This window comes from Aptenodytes patagonicus, chromosome 20 (assembly GCF_965638725.1).
Source record: "Aptenodytes patagonicus chromosome 20, bAptPat1.pri.cur, whole genome shotgun sequence".
NCBI classification, from domain to species: Eukaryota; Metazoa; Chordata; class Aves; order Sphenisciformes; family Spheniscidae; genus Aptenodytes; species Aptenodytes patagonicus.
In genome coordinates, this window is record NC_134968.1 from 2,037,027 (window position 1) to 2,054,518 (window position 17,492).

Genomic DNA, 17,492 nt, shown 5'->3' on the forward strand with positions numbered 1-17,492 from the left:
TAAAGAGCCCCCGCTCTCAGAAGCTGCATCCTTGCGGATGTGAACATACAGACAGTTATAAGGTCATCCTGCAGCCGTGTAACGATGCCAGCTAATGAGCTTGTATCCCGTGGAAAAAAAGGTGGCTTTGACCCCTTCTGAAAGGTTGCTAGCACCTGCTTAGGCTGACAGACCTGCGGCTCGGTGACGGAAATCAGCACTGCTCTTTTATCCCATCTCGGGTTCCGGCGGCTATGTGGCTCAGGGTAACCCTGGAGGCAGCCAGGGAGGTTTTTGAGGTGTCTCGGCGGCGTGGAGGCTTGGCTTTTGTTTCCCAAGTCTCGCTGCAAACCAACAGGATGCAACGGGGACCCGTTGGATGGAGCCGAGCCCCGGCACCGAGCGGGGAGAAGCAAGGGATCATCTGTGGTGGGGCTGAGCCGGGAAGGTCCGTGCAGCCTGGACGCTGGGGATGCTCAGCTCGTTGCTTGCCCAGGCGAAGGGGCAGTAGCTACGGGCAGGAACGATGCTGGTTCACAGAGACCAGAGGGCAGGGGCTCCCGGCTGCCATGGTGTCCCCCTGGGACAGGGGAAGGGGTTGTCCCCATCCGCTGCCCACAGTTCCCACTCGCCTATCCCCTTGCTGGGGCTCCCCAAGTCAGGGTGCTAAACCAGCCCGCGCTGTCTAAATACTTTTCCCCGTCAAGCAACCCAGGGAGGAATAATTCACAGAGTCAACGGCTTTTTTAATATCTCTGTGCTTCAAGTCAATTTTCAGCGCAGTCGTTTGCTTTTTAATTAAAATTATTGCTTCTCCCCCCTTTTAAAATCAACAAACAGCCAGCCTGCCTCCCCCCCTCCTCCTCCTCACTGGTGCTGCCTGAGATTCCCAACCGCAGGCTGCTCCTGGGCTGGAGCCTTGTCGGCTCTCGCCCCTCACTACTGCACAGCCACAACTCCAGCTCGCTGGCAGCCGGGGACGTCCTCACCTCTGGTTTCCTGCCTGCTTTATTAAAAAAAGTGTGATGGAAACAGATGCACCGAGATCCTTCCCTGGTGTAAATCAGGGCAGATCCACTGCGGTAAGCAGAGCCGCGGTGATTTAGACTAGGCAAAGGTCTGGCTTGTTGCACCTGTGGTCGGACGGTGTTGCCAGGATCAGCGCGTGGACCATGGGCAGCCTTCTCCTAGGTGCCGGGGGCAGGTAGCAGATGCCCGTTCTTCACCCAGTGCCAGTGAAATCCCGGCGTCAAACCCGGCAGATGCAGGAACAGCCTCCTGAGCACGGGCTGGGGCTGTGGAAACCTACGGGTGAGGGAGCCCCCTTTCCGAACCGTGCCTGGAGAGGGAGAGGGCTGGTGGCGGTGGGATGAACCCCGGTGTAAGGGGGGGGCGCCTGGGGGCCGGGCAGTGCAGAGCGATCCCCAAAATAGAGCCGGGAGCGGGTGGGAGAGGACGCGGCCCCTCTGGGCTCCCCGCGGGACGTCTGCAGCACCGTGCTGACAGGTGCCAGGCTGACGAGCTCCAGACTTGTCAGCGCCGGTGATGTACCTATAATTACCGTCTGATGTGCCAGAATTAGACTGGGAGCTGAGTAGTTTGATGCAGACGTGAGTGTCCTTGGCTGCTAGCGAGAGGTTTAACAAGTGCGAGGCTGCGGGCAGAGCAGATCCCGTCCCTCCCCGGGCACCGCTGCCGGGAACCAACTTTTGGGAAGGATGGGTGAGGAGCAGGGTGCAGCTCCCCAGCTGGGGCTTGTGGCGTTGACAGGAGGGCTTGAGGCTGCTGCTGGGGAATGGGCTGTTGCATTCAACCGGCTGTTTCGCTGGGTGGTGCATGAAACCCCAACTCCCCTCCCCCCCCCGTGCTGGGTGATGGAGGCTGGCTGAGCCTCAGCCCCTTATTCAGAGCCATGTAGAGCCCTCGCGACGGCTGCATCCCTCGGCTCGAGGCAGCTCTATCGACCACCCCCTGCTCCTGCATCGCTCGCCTGATTCTTGCCGCAGTTTCTGGTTTCTCAGCTCCTGTTCGTGGCTCTGGCTGTCTGTCGCCAGCCACGCTCGGCGTAAGTGATGGGTACCCCCAGCCTGCGCCAAGGTATTAAAGCCTTTATCGTAGTCCAGGGCCTGTAATTCACAACACAAGAACCAATAAATGGGAATGATTCAGAATCATTTAGCAGCTTCTGCTCAGGAAGAGAGAGACCAGGACCTCAATGAAGCTATTTGTAAATTGTTAATTTAAGCATTTCACTCAGATGCCTTAAATTGTTCCCTCCTGCAGTTTACAAACGGGTAAAGAGCACAGAAATACAAATGGAGCGGTGGGGAAATGCCATTTAGTTACCATTTTTGGCAGTGGTAATAGCATTGTAGCTAACAGCGCTTTGATTTAAATCAGAGTAAACCAGGGCCTTATTTAAAGGAAGATTGACCGGGGAGCAGCGGTCCCCAGGTGATGGGGGACCCGGTGTGGGGGTGTCGAGGATGTGATGCTGCCACGGGATGAGGAGCCAGGGGCTGCCAAAACGCCTGGGCAGCCCCGGGATCGTTGAGCCCCCGTGCCAGGGATGCTCGCTTGCGTTTTTTCTATACCCTGCAAAGTAATTGTAAAAAAAAAAAAAAAAAAACCCTATCTCTTTCCTCCATGTTTAAGCCAGGTGACTGCTTCCCCTCCGGCGCGGCTGTCCTGAAGAGGTCTGGCTCTCCAGGAGGGTCGGCAGCAGTGTTGTTGGCCGGTCCGGATGGGTGCAGCTCCCAGGGGTTGGCGCGACCACCCTGATTTACCCCATCCTGCAGATTTGTCCCCAGGCGCTCAAAGCACAAGGCAGGAATGGTTTGGCAGTGGCGCAGCTTGTCAATGCCAAAAGGTTTCAGGAGTCATGAACCTCGTCCGTGGCACTTGGGAAATCTGCCTCCCCTAAAGCACCGGGGAGGAGAGAGCTTGTGACCCCCAAAAACCCAGCGCTGCCCTTGCTGAGGCTTTCACCGTGCAGGAGATTGCTTTCTCTCTGCAGAGCTAAAATTCCAGGGACCTGGACCAGGACCTGGACCTGCATCAACTGCTGCTGCAGCTGGTCCTGGCGTATGTTCCTTCATATTTCATGTTTCAGGGTGGTGGCTATTTTAATGCAGAACAGGGCACATCTCCTGTAATCCCCCCACCCGGGATGGGACCAGGTTCAGCTCCGAATCCTGTCGCGGGGAGCAGGACTTGCTGCATCTGCGCTCGGCAAGTGAGCAAAGGGAGCAGGGTGCTGAAGTACTGCGAGTGCAGAAGGACTTGGTGCTGTGCCACGGCGCCGGGTGGGAGCTGGGTGCTGCGGGCGCCAGCCTGGCCCGGGAGGTGTTGCTGCGGCAGCTCGGGGCCGGGCTGCGCTGCCAGACATGGCTAGGGTTGTGCCGTTTGGGGAACAAATTCTCGCTTGCCGCTTCTCCAGGTGGGTTTTGGCTTCCTCGCCAGCTGGGGAGCAAAGCCCCAGCCCCATGGGCTCGCCGAGTGGGTGTCGGGGCAGCCGCAGGAACAGCTTGGGCTGCGAGCGGAGCCGAGCCCCGATGCATGGTGGCACCGGTCCCCGTGGGAGGCTGGCTGGGACGGGGAGGGGAGCGTGTGGCGGGGCCCTCCCGGTGCCAAGTCCTCTCCTCGGCTCCACCTGCCACCACTTGGCAGATCCCGGCTCGGATCTGTGAAGGGTCCTGCCAGCACTCCCGGGTGATGCCAGCCTCGGCAGATGTTGCCTGCAGCCTCGGCAGGCGAAGCAGCCACGTGGCCCTGGTTTCTTTCCCGTTCCCTTCGCTCCCCCGAGGAGGCTGAGCCATCTCCAGAGCTGCCTTGACACCTCCAGGTTCTTGCTGGGGTTTAAGGAGTTTTTATTACTCAAACTTATCAACCATCAGTTGGCTGAGCTTAATAAGAAATTACGCTCCCTGGCCCTTCAACTGCAAAATGCATTTACCCGTGTGATGTCAAAAGGTCTCCAATGGATTTTTTTTTTTTGCTTAATCTGGCTTCCTCCCTGTTTCTGATAGTAGCAGATACGATACGTCTGCCGGTACGGTGCAATCGCTGGCCTCTGAAATGGAAAAGGCCTTTCTGTCCACTGAGCTCTAAGCTGCCCCGAGGCCCGTGCTCCATCATGCCTGGGAGAGGGTCTCTTTCCTGCTTGCGACACCCTGAGGACTTGGATAAGGTCTGGTCTAAACAGACCCCAGGGCCACCGGCCATCCGACCCCTCTGGTTTGAGGCAGAGCTCGTGTCCTGACGTGGTCTTTTGTGGCCCGGTAACGGGCATTGTCGTGTGAGGAGGAGAATTCGAGCACGGGAAAGCATTTCCCGATGAGACACTGATTTCCTATCAGATCTCCGCCGCCCGGCTCAGCAGCTCAGTGTCGTGCTTGGGTGGGTGCTGTTAGCAGAGGCTCCTTCTCCGGCCACCCGGTGCTTCAAACATCTGGGTGCGAGCCAGGGAAAGGCTGTCTGTCTGCCCAACCATCATGGGGCATGGGCAGACTGGCTGCTGCAGGTAAAGCTTGAATCTGGCATCTTCTTCGCCCCAGCCACCGGGAACGGGGCACGTACATTCACACGGGGTGGACCTGGGTCCAGCAGCCCAGCGCAGAGCACATAGGTGACGCTGAGTATTGATTGTACAGGCAGATCAAACTGCCTGCAGCATGGTTGCGTTTTTAGCAAGACCTGCAGTGTCGCTCCGCTCCTGGTTAACTCTTCTTTGCCTCTCCAAGCATCTGTGGCTGCTTGGCGTGGCAGGTCCCCGCTCCTCCTCCAGCGCTGGAACTCGGCATCGCTGCCTGCTCCTGAGCAGCATCGCCCACCCCGGGAGCGGAGCGCTCGGTTAGTCCCCGATATCTTGTCGTTTGAATGATGTACAATAGACCTACTGTGTGCGGCGTGTTAGGGCACCACATGCATGAATATTGCTGTATAGACTGCGTGTGCTGAGCCCAGTTGTGAGCAGACACAAAGCCACACTGTCTGTCCCGGCTCGGGGGGAAGGCGGCTGTATTCCCACCCGATGACTGTCTTACTGTTCGGATTGCAACTGCAGCGAGCGGCGCCGGGGCAGAGCGGGGCTTCATTGTGCTCAAGGCTGTACACAGGCATTGTGAGAAGCAATCGTGTTTCTGAAGAGCTTACAGATTAAATAGGAGCATGGAGAGGTAGCGTGGAGGAATTGGCTGGTGTGTGGAGGGGAGAGCACTGCCCGGTGCAGAGGCTGCGCTCCTCCCCGGAGCCGGCACCAGCGACCAGAGAGGGGGCACCGAGCTGGGCACTGGGCATCCTTCTTCTTCACAGGCACATTAGGTTCTGGTGCTGTCTGGAAACAGCTCCTCGGGTAGCTGCTGAGAGCAAAACCATGTCTGGTATTGCAGGTGTAAATGCAGATGTCCTACCCCGACATGTTAGCTGCTTTTAGCAGCCTCTCCCTGGGGATTGCTTTGCTGACACACGGGTGCTCTGCCCGGCAGATCCCGGCCCCAGTGAGGGCAAGGTGTCACCTAGCAATGAGTTTTTTGCGAGCACAACTGGCTCTTGCCACCACGCTGCCAGCTCAGGTTTGCACTGCAGGAGAAGTCATAGCCTTTGAAAGCCCCAAAGTGGGAAGATCTACCTTTGGATTTAAAAACAGGCGTTTGCCTCTTACTAAGCAAGTCTAGTTGGGCTTTCAGGGTGCAGGTGTAGGTAATGGTGCCCCTTCCCATGGTGACGGCAGGACCCTCCTGGGGACTGTCCCCTTGGTGTTGGTGCAGCAGTGCCAGGCGCTGGCGATGCTGGTGAGACCTGGGATGGTGCCTGGCACCCGCCATCCCTGCGGCGAGGGAGGTGGCGGAAGGGTCCTGGGGTAAACCTGGGTGCTTGGCGCTGCCCTTGGCTCCTGCCCCCATCCTGCGGCAGCTCAGTTCCCTGCCTGTGAAATGGGGGACAGGTGCTGCTCCGCACCCCAGGAGCGTGGGGACCATCAGTGCAATGGATGTGAGACAGCAATAGATCTGCAGGCAGGCCCTTCTGAGCGGCTCTCAAACTGCAATAATGCTTATTTACTCCTCATCAGCAGAGCAATCAGAATTAAAAGGTCACCCCCATCCTCTGGCCCTCCCTGCAGCGGGACTGCGGGAGTGAGCCAGGTTTCGGAGATCAGCAGGAAGGACAGTCAAGCCTTGCTGCCAGCAGTAATCGTGATTGCTTTTCCAGCGTAGCATCCTCCCATCGCTATACCCTCCTCGTACCCCCAAACCTCCAGCTTCAGCTCTAGCATCCCCACGCTCTCCCTGTGGCAGGGAAGAGGGTGCACCTTCCCTGCCGCTCTGGGTCCTGGCACGCAGGAGGGCTGGCAAGCTTCCCAGCCCTGCCACTGACCTGCCGTTTGCCCTTGGTCATGTCTCCTCGCCTCTCACCTCCCATCCGCATTGCCTGTATTGACTTAAAGCTCTTTGGAGCACGTCCTACCTCCTCCCCGCGGCATTGGCCCAGCACAGTAAGCACAGCCGGTGCACCAATGCAAATAACACACAGGCTACAGATAATATAGGCACAATATAAATGCGGAGGGAGAGATGCCCTTGGCCCCAAACTAAGGGAGGAAGGGGAAGAAGCCCACCCTGTGTGTGTGGTGTGCGGGAGCCAGCCCAGCCTCCTTGCCCTGCGCTCTCCAGAAGTGCTCAGCAAAGAGGAGCAGGATTTTTTTCAGGGGGGGGGGGGGGGAGGGTCGTCATGGCAAAGCGTGCAATGAATCCTGCCTGCCTGTGCCAGCTGTGACTCACGGCTGCGGCTGTTCGAGAGCCTGGAAGGGCTCCAGCCAGGAGCTCAGCGCTCCTGAGTTTCTCTCTTCTTGCCCTGCCACTGCTGGGCTCTGAGCCAGGAGCACTTCCCCCCCCCCATCTATGCCTCAGTTTCCCCATCTGCAAAATGGGGATAAAGCCTACCTGCGGCTCTTTGGTGTGAGGTTTCCTGGGCTCTACAGCCCTTCTCACCCGGGGCTGTCTGGGCTGCGGTTTTAAGGCTTGAGTAATTGGAAGTCTGTGAGATAGCCTTTAGGATGCCAAAATGAGCTGGTGCAGCGGGGCAGGCTGGCTGGGGAGAAGCACTGGGAATGGGGGACAGAGGAAAAAGGGGTGAGTTTGAAAAGCTTCTTCCCAGCGCTGGAAAAGGGGGGAGAGACCTGGAAAGGTGGGAAGGACTGAGGCAGGTGGGGCTCTACGGCATGAGAGACAGGAGCTGGGCAGAGCATGTGCTGTCATCAGCCGTTAACTGGAATTGCCCTGCCACAGATGTCAGGAGAAACTCCCCGTGCAGGCAGGCAGTGTGCAGGCAGCAGAGAGCCATCTCCTGAGCAGGTGAGCCGTTTTTCTCCAAGCAAGGTGGTTTAATTGGCTTCCATCTAGTTGATCAGCAAAGTGCCCTTTGGTGGGTTTTTAAATATGTGCAAATCAGGTTGCTCAGAGCAATGCTGAGGCCACGGTGGTTTCAGCTGGATATTTAATGCTTTTGGCAGGTAGAAATGCAGCTCTTGGCTCCCTCGTGACCATGACCAGGGGCCAGGGTGCAAGTGTCCTCGTAAGTGCGTGTGCAGGTGGTTTCGGGATGCTGCTGGTATTGCTACTGCCTGGGCGGCTGCTGGGGTTTGCTCTTAAATGCATTTCATCAGCATTTGGGTGCTGCTTGGTGGCAGCTTGGCTGAAGGGGATCATAGAATCATTTAGGTTGGAAAAGACCTTTAAGATTATCGAGCCCAACCGTTAACCTAACACTGCCAAGTCCAAGCGTTGCGGATGTACAGCCTGAGCCTCCCCTTTATGTTAATATTAAAGGCAGGAATAAGCTGTCCCCTGGCCTGAGGGGCAGGTCAGAGCTGTGCTGGGGGGTCATGGTCCTGCAGGACTGCCTTGGATTGGGGTACGACTGAGTTTTGGGGTACCTGTGGCTGGGTCAGCATCTCCCCCAGAACCTTGAGGGAAGAGGCATGCAAACACCCCCCCGAAATGCAGGCACAGTGATGGTCTGATTAGCTTGGATGGACTAAGAGGAGCTGGCTTGTGCCTCCGGCATCTCTCAGGTCTTCGCTGCTTGTTCCTCCTTCCTTCGGGGTAACCTCGTCAGCCCCTGCCAGGGCCAGCCCAGCCGGAGAGCTTTCCAAGCAGCTTCAGAAAGTGTCACTCCAACCCATACAAGACCCATCCAGCAGCAGGTTGTGACCTGGCTTGGCTCAGCGTGGTCAAGGACCGGATCCAGCGTCGTGTCCTGGGGACAAGACCTTTGCAGAGGGGCTCTCCTGCGAGCCCTGGGAGGCAGCTGCAGGTTTTCCCTCTCCCGAGCTCCCCTGGGGCTGGTGCGGGAGCAGCTGCGGGCCAGCCCTTGCAGACAGTGCAGGATTCGGGGTGGCCGTGCCCGGGGCTGGGCAGCTCGGTGGCATCGGGGAGGCAAACGGGTTCTCGTGTCCCCAGCACCGAGCAGCCCTGGTCCCCTGTACACGTGCACCCTCCAGGCTTGCACCCCGGGGGAGGTGGAAGCATGGGAAGGGCTCCGTGAGCGGCGCCGGCAGCCCGCGGCACGCCGCCGGTGGGCCCTTGCTTTGGCAGGGCAGGGAGGGGGCAGCACGGCAATCTGCAGGCACTGACGACTGTGCACTGGCTCCTGGCTCCCCGCCCATGTGATATGTTTGAGGGGGCACGCTGACATTTCAAGAGGAAAGGAAAAAAAAAAAAAAAATACCCAGAGACCCACGGGGAGCTCTGAAACGCCTGAGCCAGAAAAGAGAGCAAGAGAGACAGACGTCCGCACGGAGCGGAGGAATAAAACCGGGCGGGGGGAAAAGTTGCCGGGGCAGGGAAAGGATGTGAGCAAAAGCGCCGGCTTGGAGCCGGGAGGATGCGATGGCTGCTGGCAGAGAAACTGGGGCAGCGACTGTCAGCCATGGAGACAGCCCCGCCGCCTGCCCGCCGGCCGTACGACCCTCGCTAGCTCGGGGACAGGAGGGGGGACCGACGGGCGACGGGAGCTGGGTGGCAGCAGACCGCCGGCTCGGGAGCTCCTGCGTCCATCCACCCCATGCACCGGCACGGCTGTGGCTTCGCTTCCCCGTGCGGAGGATTTGGCTCTGGCTGTAAGGCGACAGTCGCCGCATGGTTGAGCGCCGACCGATTGCTGCGTGCAGGCTTCCTCGAGGTCAGTACCATGTAATAAGGTCGGTAACAATCCACCTAGCTGCTCACTTTCGCTGCATACATGTTTAATAATGAACTGATTCTGTATTTAATTAACATAAACAGCTAATGCAACTCGATACGTCTCCTTAGATTTAACTTGACAGAGATGGCGTGTTGCTTTAAATGCCAAGTGATTAGTAAAACCATATTTAATTTGGTTTAAACATATGCGATAAGATGCATGTGTTTGTCGCACAGATTTTTGGAGCCGTGCTCCGAGCCGTCTCCTGGTTCGTCTCGGCTGCCTGGGTGCGACCATGCTTCCTCGCTGGGCAAAGCATCCCTTTGGCGCTTCCCCTAGAGCCGCGCCGAGGCTGCGGGAGCAGGAGAGACCTGCCGAGCCCAGGGACTACAGGCTGACTCCGTTGCTCGTGGGTATGGACTGAGGTGGGACATGGCGGGGGAAAGCGGACGCCGCTGGCGCCGGGCAATGCTGGCCCCTCGGGGACGGTCCCGGCCCCACGCAGGTGGGCTCTGCCCCGGGAGGCGATGGCGCAGGCTGGGCTGGATGCCCGGCGCTGGTGGGAGGAGGCAGGCAGGGCTGCAGGCAGCTGCTGCTGCCCTCCTTTTGCTTGAATAAACCTCGCTGCCTGGACAGCTTCTGACTGGCGCTGGTGGAAGGGCTGCGAGGTGGAGGGGCTGTAGCTCTCCCTCCGACGGGCCCCGGTTGGGGTTAGGAAGGGCAGGAGGCAGCACGAGGGTTTGCTCAGCACCGGCAGGGATGGCATCTGCCTCCGGGGATGGTGCAGTGGCCTTGTCCTGGTGCCACCCGCAGCAGGACACGGGGCCCCTCCGAGGTGGGATGTATCGGGGGATGCGGTGGACTGGGCACCTTGGTGTTCTCATGCCCTGTGGACGGGGGGGGGGGGGGGGGGGGGGGAACCCGTCCCAGCAGCATCCCTGTGCCATGGTCTGTGCGCCAGAGTCTCTGATCAGGCTGACAGCAAAGCCCGGGTGGATCTTACCCCGTGTCTTCAAATTGTGAGTGCGCTTTCCTGCATCTAAGAGGCTTTAGACATGGATCTGAGCAATTTTTTTCAGCATTTTTGATTTTTAAATAGCTGTGACTAACCAGGCTGGCACAGCAGGCTGTGACCAACCACCTACGTGCTACCTGTGTGCTTATAAATAGGGTCTGTTCTCCGCACCCCATTTGGAGTGTTCCTGGGCTCCTGAGCCCCTCCGTAACAGCAAAACAACTTCTTCCAGCCTCTCCCCCGCAGCTGCTGGAGCGTAGCATCACCCCATCTCCTGGCAGGAGTCACCCAAAAAGGCAGTGCCCCCCCCCCAGTTCCTGCCCGGAGGCTGTGGGAGCAGGGCTTGGTGCCGTGGCCGGACCTGCTGAGCTCTGAGCTGTGCATCCAAGCACGTCGTGATGGTGGCGGGAGCCAAGTCTTCGAAAGAGTTGGGTTCCCCTGTGCCAAGGCAGAGACGGGCCAAGTGTTGTGCCGGGCTGAGTACAGCGCGGCTCTCCCTGCAGCAGCCGGCGTCGCCGCGGTCCCCAACATGCCAAGCTGGGGAAAATACCCCTCCCGGGCGCTTTCTCATGGAGCCAAGCTCTTTGGAGACTCCGGCTGGAGGCTCTAATCTCAGGCTGCAGGGCAAGGGTGGAAAAGTCATGGGTTTGGCTAGAATTCTTCCCTTAGCGGCTTTCTTGCGAGCCCCCCTCCCGGCAGGGATGCTGGAGAGGTGGTTCCCTCCCTCGGCCCTGCCACGCTCTTTCAGATGAATTTGCTTTTGATGAGGTGCAGCGCGTAGTCGAAGCTCCTGTCAGGCGGCTTCGGCCTCCCACCGGTGAGCGAGCGGTTAGCATGACTGCACTAATGGCAGGAGATGAGAGGAAATGATTAGCTTGCTTGAAAAATTGCACCAAGTGCATTTAGCAGAACCGCAGCGCTGGTGCGGTGCATCGCTGCGTGCCGGGCAGGGGCATCGCCCGCTCTGCCAGCCTGCCCCGGAGCCGCTCCGCCTGCGTGCTTTCCCTTGCACGGGAGCTTTTTGTTTCATCCTTTAGCCTTCCTCTCCATTGACTTGTTGCACTTTGTCTCTGCCTTTCATTGCAAGCTCTCTGAAGCAAAGCTTGCTTGTGTTTCCAAGCTGGTGTGGTAACGCCTGGGCTGCCGGCGTGCATCCCTTGTGGCCGTCCCCAAAAGCGGGGCGCAGCCTGCAAACGGCCTTGTGCCCGGCTCTCGGCTATAATCTTGCAGTTGCCTGTGGCCGTGGGCTAGGCTGGAGGGTCCTGCTGACAAAGCCCCCCTTCCCGCTGCTGGACCGCACTGCTCCGTCGCATTTCTCCAGTCATGGAAGCAAGCGTGGAGGCCTTGCTCTGTTAGTGACTTCCCTCAGTGTCTCGTTAGAGGAAGAAATGGTCCTGTTGGGAATTGATTTTTGATCTCAGTGTGTGTCGTCTCCTCCTCCTCCTCCTCCTCCTCTCTGCCGGCCCCCCCTCGCCCCTCGGCTGGCTCCATGGCCTCCCCACGCCTCTGCCCTCTTGCTCTGCTTGTAGAGAGATGAGAATAAGAAACGAATCCAAAGCCCTGATTGCGGGTTCAGATGGGGTCCTGCCTCCAACCGAGCAAATACGTGTAGCCATGGGTTATTGGTGAAGGCTGGAGCCTGAGCCCCCTGCTCCCAGGGGACCGTCAGCCACTCTCCCAAGCTTTTCCCACCGCTCCATCCCCGGAGCAGTTTTGCACAGCATGTGGGCATGCATCTTCTCTGCCCTTTGCCGCATCAAGAGCTGGTTTTGGGGCTGTTTCCTTCCAACCGGACCCAGCTCTTGCTTGCAGCAGGACCCCGGCCCCCCGCCATCACCCTCCCATGCTCCCTGTCCTCCCACGCATCGCCTCTCCCCACTTCCCTTCCTCTGCTCTGGGCTAAGAGGAACCATCGATTTGGTGTCTTGAGGGGCAGTTTATCGCTTTCCTGATGCCTGATAGATTGGAATTGATTTCCAGAGCAATTTGCCTGAGCAGCTCAAGGTGGGAGCACTCGGGATCTGTACCGCAACCCAGCTTTGCAGGAGCGCGGTGGGGGCAGCCGCATCTCTGGGGCTGTTCCTGAATTGCGGCACTGGTCAGTGCTGGGAATCCTCCAGGGACATCCCCAGGGCAGGGTGGGTTCTCAGAGCAGCATGAATTCGTTTGCCTGCAGGGGAAGGGGGGACGGAGACGGCAGCTTTGCAGGTGACAGGGGCTCTGGGGGCCCAGGTCCCGCCACCGTTCCGGGCTCATCCCGAAGGCTTCTCCCCCCACGCAGAGCACGAGGGGGGACCTGGATTCACAGGGAGACTTGGCTCCGCTTCTCTGCACGACTGCGGGTGAGTCACTGCCCTGTGCCCATGCACACCTTCCACGAAGCAGACGCTGCGCTCGCCTGTCTCAGTGTGGTGGTGGGAGTCAGTGGGCGCTGCCAAGATGCTGGGAAAACTCTGGGTCCTTTTGGGAGATGCTAAATACTGATCCAGCGAGGGCACCGCGCTGGGCCCAAAGGCAGCATGTGGCTCTGCCTGTGCTTTCCCCCTGCTCCAACACTGGGTTCAACCCCCTCGCATCTCAGCATCCCCACCTGCAGCCAGACTCGTGAACTCTGGGGCAGGCCCTTTCCTCCCCCAGCCCTGTGCCTCAGTTTCCCTCTCCCGTCCAGGGCCAAGGGGTATCCCCAGGCTCGGACCTGGCTGGCGCCGCCTGGGCTAATCCCATCCCAGTTGCCACACCACCGGCTGCGCTGCCTTGAATCGCTGCTGCCGCGTGGGTGGGAGATGAGACCACAATGTGGCTTGTGTTTATGCTGTGAAGAGCCTGGCCCTGTCCATCCTCTCCTCTCCTTTATTTTTTTTTATCTGGTGTCCCCGAGCTGCTGGCATGTCCCCAGCCACTGTGCCATCCCCACCAGCCAAGGACGCGGCCTCTTGCCAGAGCACGCAGGGCTCCTTTCTCCTCCGGTCCCCGGCGGGGAAGGCTCTGCCCCAGGCAGGGACGGTCTCCATGCGCAGCGGATGCCGCCGGCTTTGGTCTCCTGCCAAAGGTCAGAGAGGAAGCTGATGGCAGTGGAAAGATTTGCCCCGGCTCTCCCAGCCGTGAGCCATCCTTCCAGCGCCGCCTCGCCCTCCACGAGCTTGCCCTCCATCCATCTTGTTTTTCCTTGCCTAAGCGAGGGCAGCTCCTTTCTGCCTCCTTCTGCAGTGGGGATCGATGCTTCCCACTGCTGGGGTGTCCGAGGGCGCCAGGACAGGTGGGGAGAAACCCTTGCTCAGATGCCGCCCTTCCCACAGGGCGACGGAGGCATTGCTGCCCAACGGCTGCCTCCGGAGCATCCCCTGATGCTACCAAGCTCTGCTTACCAGGCCCGTGGCACAGGTCAGGTCACATCTGTGCTGCCGCAGGTGTCCGGAGCAATCTGGTCCCTGGCACGAGAGGAGGGGCCCGCTCTGGCTGGGAGCCCCGGAGCTCGCCCTGGCATTTGTAGCTCTACCAGCTGTTGAGCTTGTTGCTGCAAGGCGAAAGTGGAGCCGCTTCGCCACCGTATGATCAGTCACACAAGGCTTATCCACTTACAGACCCCCCGATTGCCTTGTCAGCAGAGCCCACCCCAGCGGGCTCTTGCTCTTCAGCATCACAGCCGCCTCCTGACCCGCGTGGCCACCTGCCAGACAGCCACCGTGAGAGAGCAGGGACGGGGCTGCCTTGGTGTTGTCCCCTCCGGTCCCTGCCCTCCTGCGAGAAAGCGCTCGGGCAAGGATAGGGACGGCTCCCAGCTTGGAGCTGGCAGGAGATCCCGGGGAGATGCTGAGCCGAGGTGACAGCGCGAGGAGGAGTAAGGACGGGGACCAGTTCATGCTTTTCAGCTGCTGCTGCAGTGGGATGCCTGCGCTGCGAGCGGGCAGGGGACAGGCAGTGTGGTGGCAGGGAGCGCCCTGCCTGCAAAAGCAACCCACAGGGGAGCTACAGGCTGAGGTGGGCAAGGCTGGAAGAGCTCCTTGGGGTGTCGGGTCCCCCTTCCCCAGGTGAGAGCACAGGGCCAGCCTGGCTCATGTGCCCCATCTCAAAGGAGGGATGTGGGGACAGGGCTCCGGGCAGGCGGGTGGTGGTCCTGATCCTGAGCACAAAGTGAGCAGCCGGGCATGCTGGCCCTGCACTTGGCGCTGCCGTCCATGGGAGTTAGGAGGTGAACTCGTCTCCCATTTCCGTGTGCACGCGTGGGTGTGATAACACCCGGTGAGGTGGGAAGTAGCTGCCACTTTTTACAGGGCTGGGCAGATGGGATTTCTCCTTCAGTTTGGGTTTTGACAATGACATGGGAATTTATCCCGTTGTTTCTCTGCTTCCAAAGTAAAAGAGCTGCTTGTCAGGGCAGTGTCGCAGAGAGATGCCAGCTGGACCGCCCCGAGCTCCAGCTGGGGAGCAACCAGTGCGCACCAACGCAGTGCACGGCTTCGGACTGGCTCCTCATCGCCGCGCAGCTCCAGCAGCATCGGCAGGGCTGGCACTAGTGGGGTGCAGGCAGGGTGTAGATGGCATCCAGGGCACGTAGCGGCTGGGGACAGGCAGGGCCAGGTCTGCAGGGTCGCATCCGGACTGGCACCGTGCATGGGCACCGTGCCCCTGCCCGCCTTCGAGGAGCCAAGCGGCGTCCTGGCTGCGGTGCCGGTGGAGTGGGGCCCTGGGGTCTGTGCTAACCCGGCTGGGAAGTTCCCGATGAAACATTCAGCGGGTGGTGTTTTATTTTCCTTGGTTCCACTTGAATTTGGGAGTGAAAGGCACGGCAGGGAGCCTGCTGCTGAGCCTGGGCTAAGCCACAGCTCGGTGCTGCTGGGAGGGACCCTCAGGAATGGGGAGAGGAGGTGGGAGAGCTGCATCCCCCACCTCCCGGGGGGCTGCCGGGCATAGCACGGGCATGGGGGAGGTTTGTGCCGGGACGGATGTTAGTGGTCCCTCATGGGCGGCCTTGGCATCGCCTGGCTTTTCCCAAGCAGTTCGGCGCCACGTCTCCATCAGCCTGGGGGCAAGAGGATGGCAGGGAAGCTTCAGCCCAGCCACCCGTCAGCTTTCACTCCCCATATTGCTCGCCCGGCACTGTGTGAGGCATGGGGGGGGCGTGCAGACGCTCTCACCTTGACACTGATGTGCTGGGATAGACCCCGGGTCTGTCCTGCTCCTGGCATCCCCACGGGACAGGGGCATCCACAGCCCACGGGCTCAGCCCGAAACAGGGATGCATTTCTCTGCAGACTGATTTTAAACGAACAGATCTGGCTGCATAAAGCACTGGCGATGGTTGGACCCGTTTGGCACGTGGCAGTGGCGTGGGCGAAGGGTGCTTGTGTCCTCCCCCCCGGCATGTTGACCGGGCACAGCTTCGGCAGGAGAACACCGGCAGCTCCCAGCACTTTTTGGTCTGTGTTTGCTGGTCCCCTCATGGGGGTGAGATGGGAGCCTGGGGCTGGTCCCGGAGGGCACTTAACCACCCTGCCCCCATCCTGACATGAGTTCAAATAGAGCGTGGCTGAGCCAGAGACAGGGACACCCCCCCTGGGGCAGCAATGCCTCTGCAGGTCCCTTTACCCCAAGCAGGTCCTGGGTTGGGCAGGGGGGGATATTTCTGGGGTCCCCCCCGAGGTCGGCTGCGCAGCACAACAGGAGTTAAGTGCAGCTGGAGCAGGAGCCGTGCAGGCTCTCCCTGCCCTTCCCAGCTATCGCTCTTGTCCCCCAGGGCCTGGCAGCAGCGTGGCAGGGAAGGGGTTAGCGCCGAGCAGGGCTCTGGGTGCTGGGCAGCCTCCTCGGGTGCTGTGCAGGCAGCGGGCTGGCAGTGTGGCAGCCTCAGCCTTTGGGAGGAAGGCGAGTGCATCCCGCTCTTCCCGCTGCCTTAATGGCCGGGTGCGGGGGAGCCGCATCGCTCCGAGGGGCTTCTATTCTTTTGCCTCCCTTTCTCCCCAGATGTACTCTCTCCCCTCGCCCCTTTTTGTACAATTGCTTTCTTGGACTATTTTTCATGCTCCGCTAACTGCCATTGCTTTCACGGCCCACGTGAGCCTTGCTGCCTCATGAAGATTTATGAAACTGCAGTAATAAACTGTGTTTGAAAGATCCTCTTTATGATAAAGCCCTGCCAAGCTGCTGGCGGGGGGATCCGAGCGGACCATGCCACCAACACTGAAGCCGCTCTGACCTGGTGTGGCTCTCACGGGGCAGTGCCTGCAGCACGGGGCAGGTTTTTGGGGGCCTCTCCCCTCCCCATCTCCCGGTGAGGGAGCAGGGAGCTGGTGGAGAGCTGCTACTCGGGTAGCACCGGTCCTGAAGGGCATCACCCAAAGCATGGTTGGGCTCCGGTGCCTCTGGTGCCGCTGCTCTCCCGGGAAGGACATGATGGCCGCATCCTGCTAGGAGCCCGGGCTGTGGCCTCAGCATGGGTGACGCCTCTGCCGGCAGGTAAGGAAGATGGATGGATGAATTGGCAAAGAGAGCCGCGCTCCCTTAACCCCCCGCTGCTCGGAGAGGGGCTTGCCAGGATTTACCGTGGGATTTTGGCTGTCGTGAGAGCCCTGCGCCTGGCCAAGGAGCCGCCTTCAGCCCCTGGAGACCTGGGGGCTGCCTCCCCCGTCCCGCCGAAGCAGTTTGCCGGCCGCCGTGGAAGCTGTCCTGCGCCCGCGGGTAAGCAATGGGATGGTTCCTGTGCGGGGCACACGTCCCGGAGCGGCACCCCACTTGGCTGGGCTGGGGCAGTGCTGAGATGGGGACCCTGGGCAGGCTCCGGCCACTGGCTCTCCCACCCCAGTGACCTCCTTGGAAGCAGCCCTGGGAAGCACTTTCCAGGGATCTGCTGCTGCCGTCAGTGGCAGCGGGGCAGCCCGTGTGTGGGTACCACTGCTCCAGCACCCGTGCACGGTCCCTGCACGGGAGGAAGAGAAACAACTTGGTGGGGGGATTTCGGGTGGCAGGATGTAATTATCCCTTTGGGGTGAGGCCAGGAGGGAAGGAGTAACACCCTTTTCTCACGCATAGTGCCAGGCAGGCATGACCGTGGGTGGTTTAAGGTCCCTTTCCAAAGGAGCCCCCGTACCCCAGTCGTTGGCTCTTCCTTTATCGAATGGTCTCTGCCCGCTCTGGGCTGGGATACCTGGAGGGGAAAGGTGGCCGATGTGGGGACGGGTACGTGTGTGTCTGCGGTGGCTTTTCCCCGCTCTCGCCTTAGTGGGGTTCGTGGATCAGGGGGTTTGTGATGCTGGGGCTGCCTACCCCCCAGCTTGCTCTGGAGCCCGACAAGGGATGCGGGAGCGGATGTGGCGCAGCCGGG

At 60.1% G+C, this 17,492-nt stretch overlaps 1 protein-coding gene across 1 annotated transcript in view; it reads left to right on the plus strand.

The window, feature by feature from the left end:
• Positions 1-8,735: 8,735 nt before the first annotated feature.
• SRCIN1 (SRC kinase signaling inhibitor 1) overlaps positions 8,736-17,492 on the plus strand; it is a 58,365-nt gene continuing 49,608 nt past the window's right edge. Inside the window, exons 1-2 of the mRNA XM_076356474.1 lie at positions 8,736-9,159; positions 9,399-9,575. Coding sequence (XP_076212589.1) covers positions 9,117-9,159; positions 9,399-9,575 — 220 coding nt within the window. The 5' untranslated portion in view covers positions 8,736-9,116. The remainder of the gene's footprint in view (positions 9,160-9,398; positions 9,576-17,492) is intronic.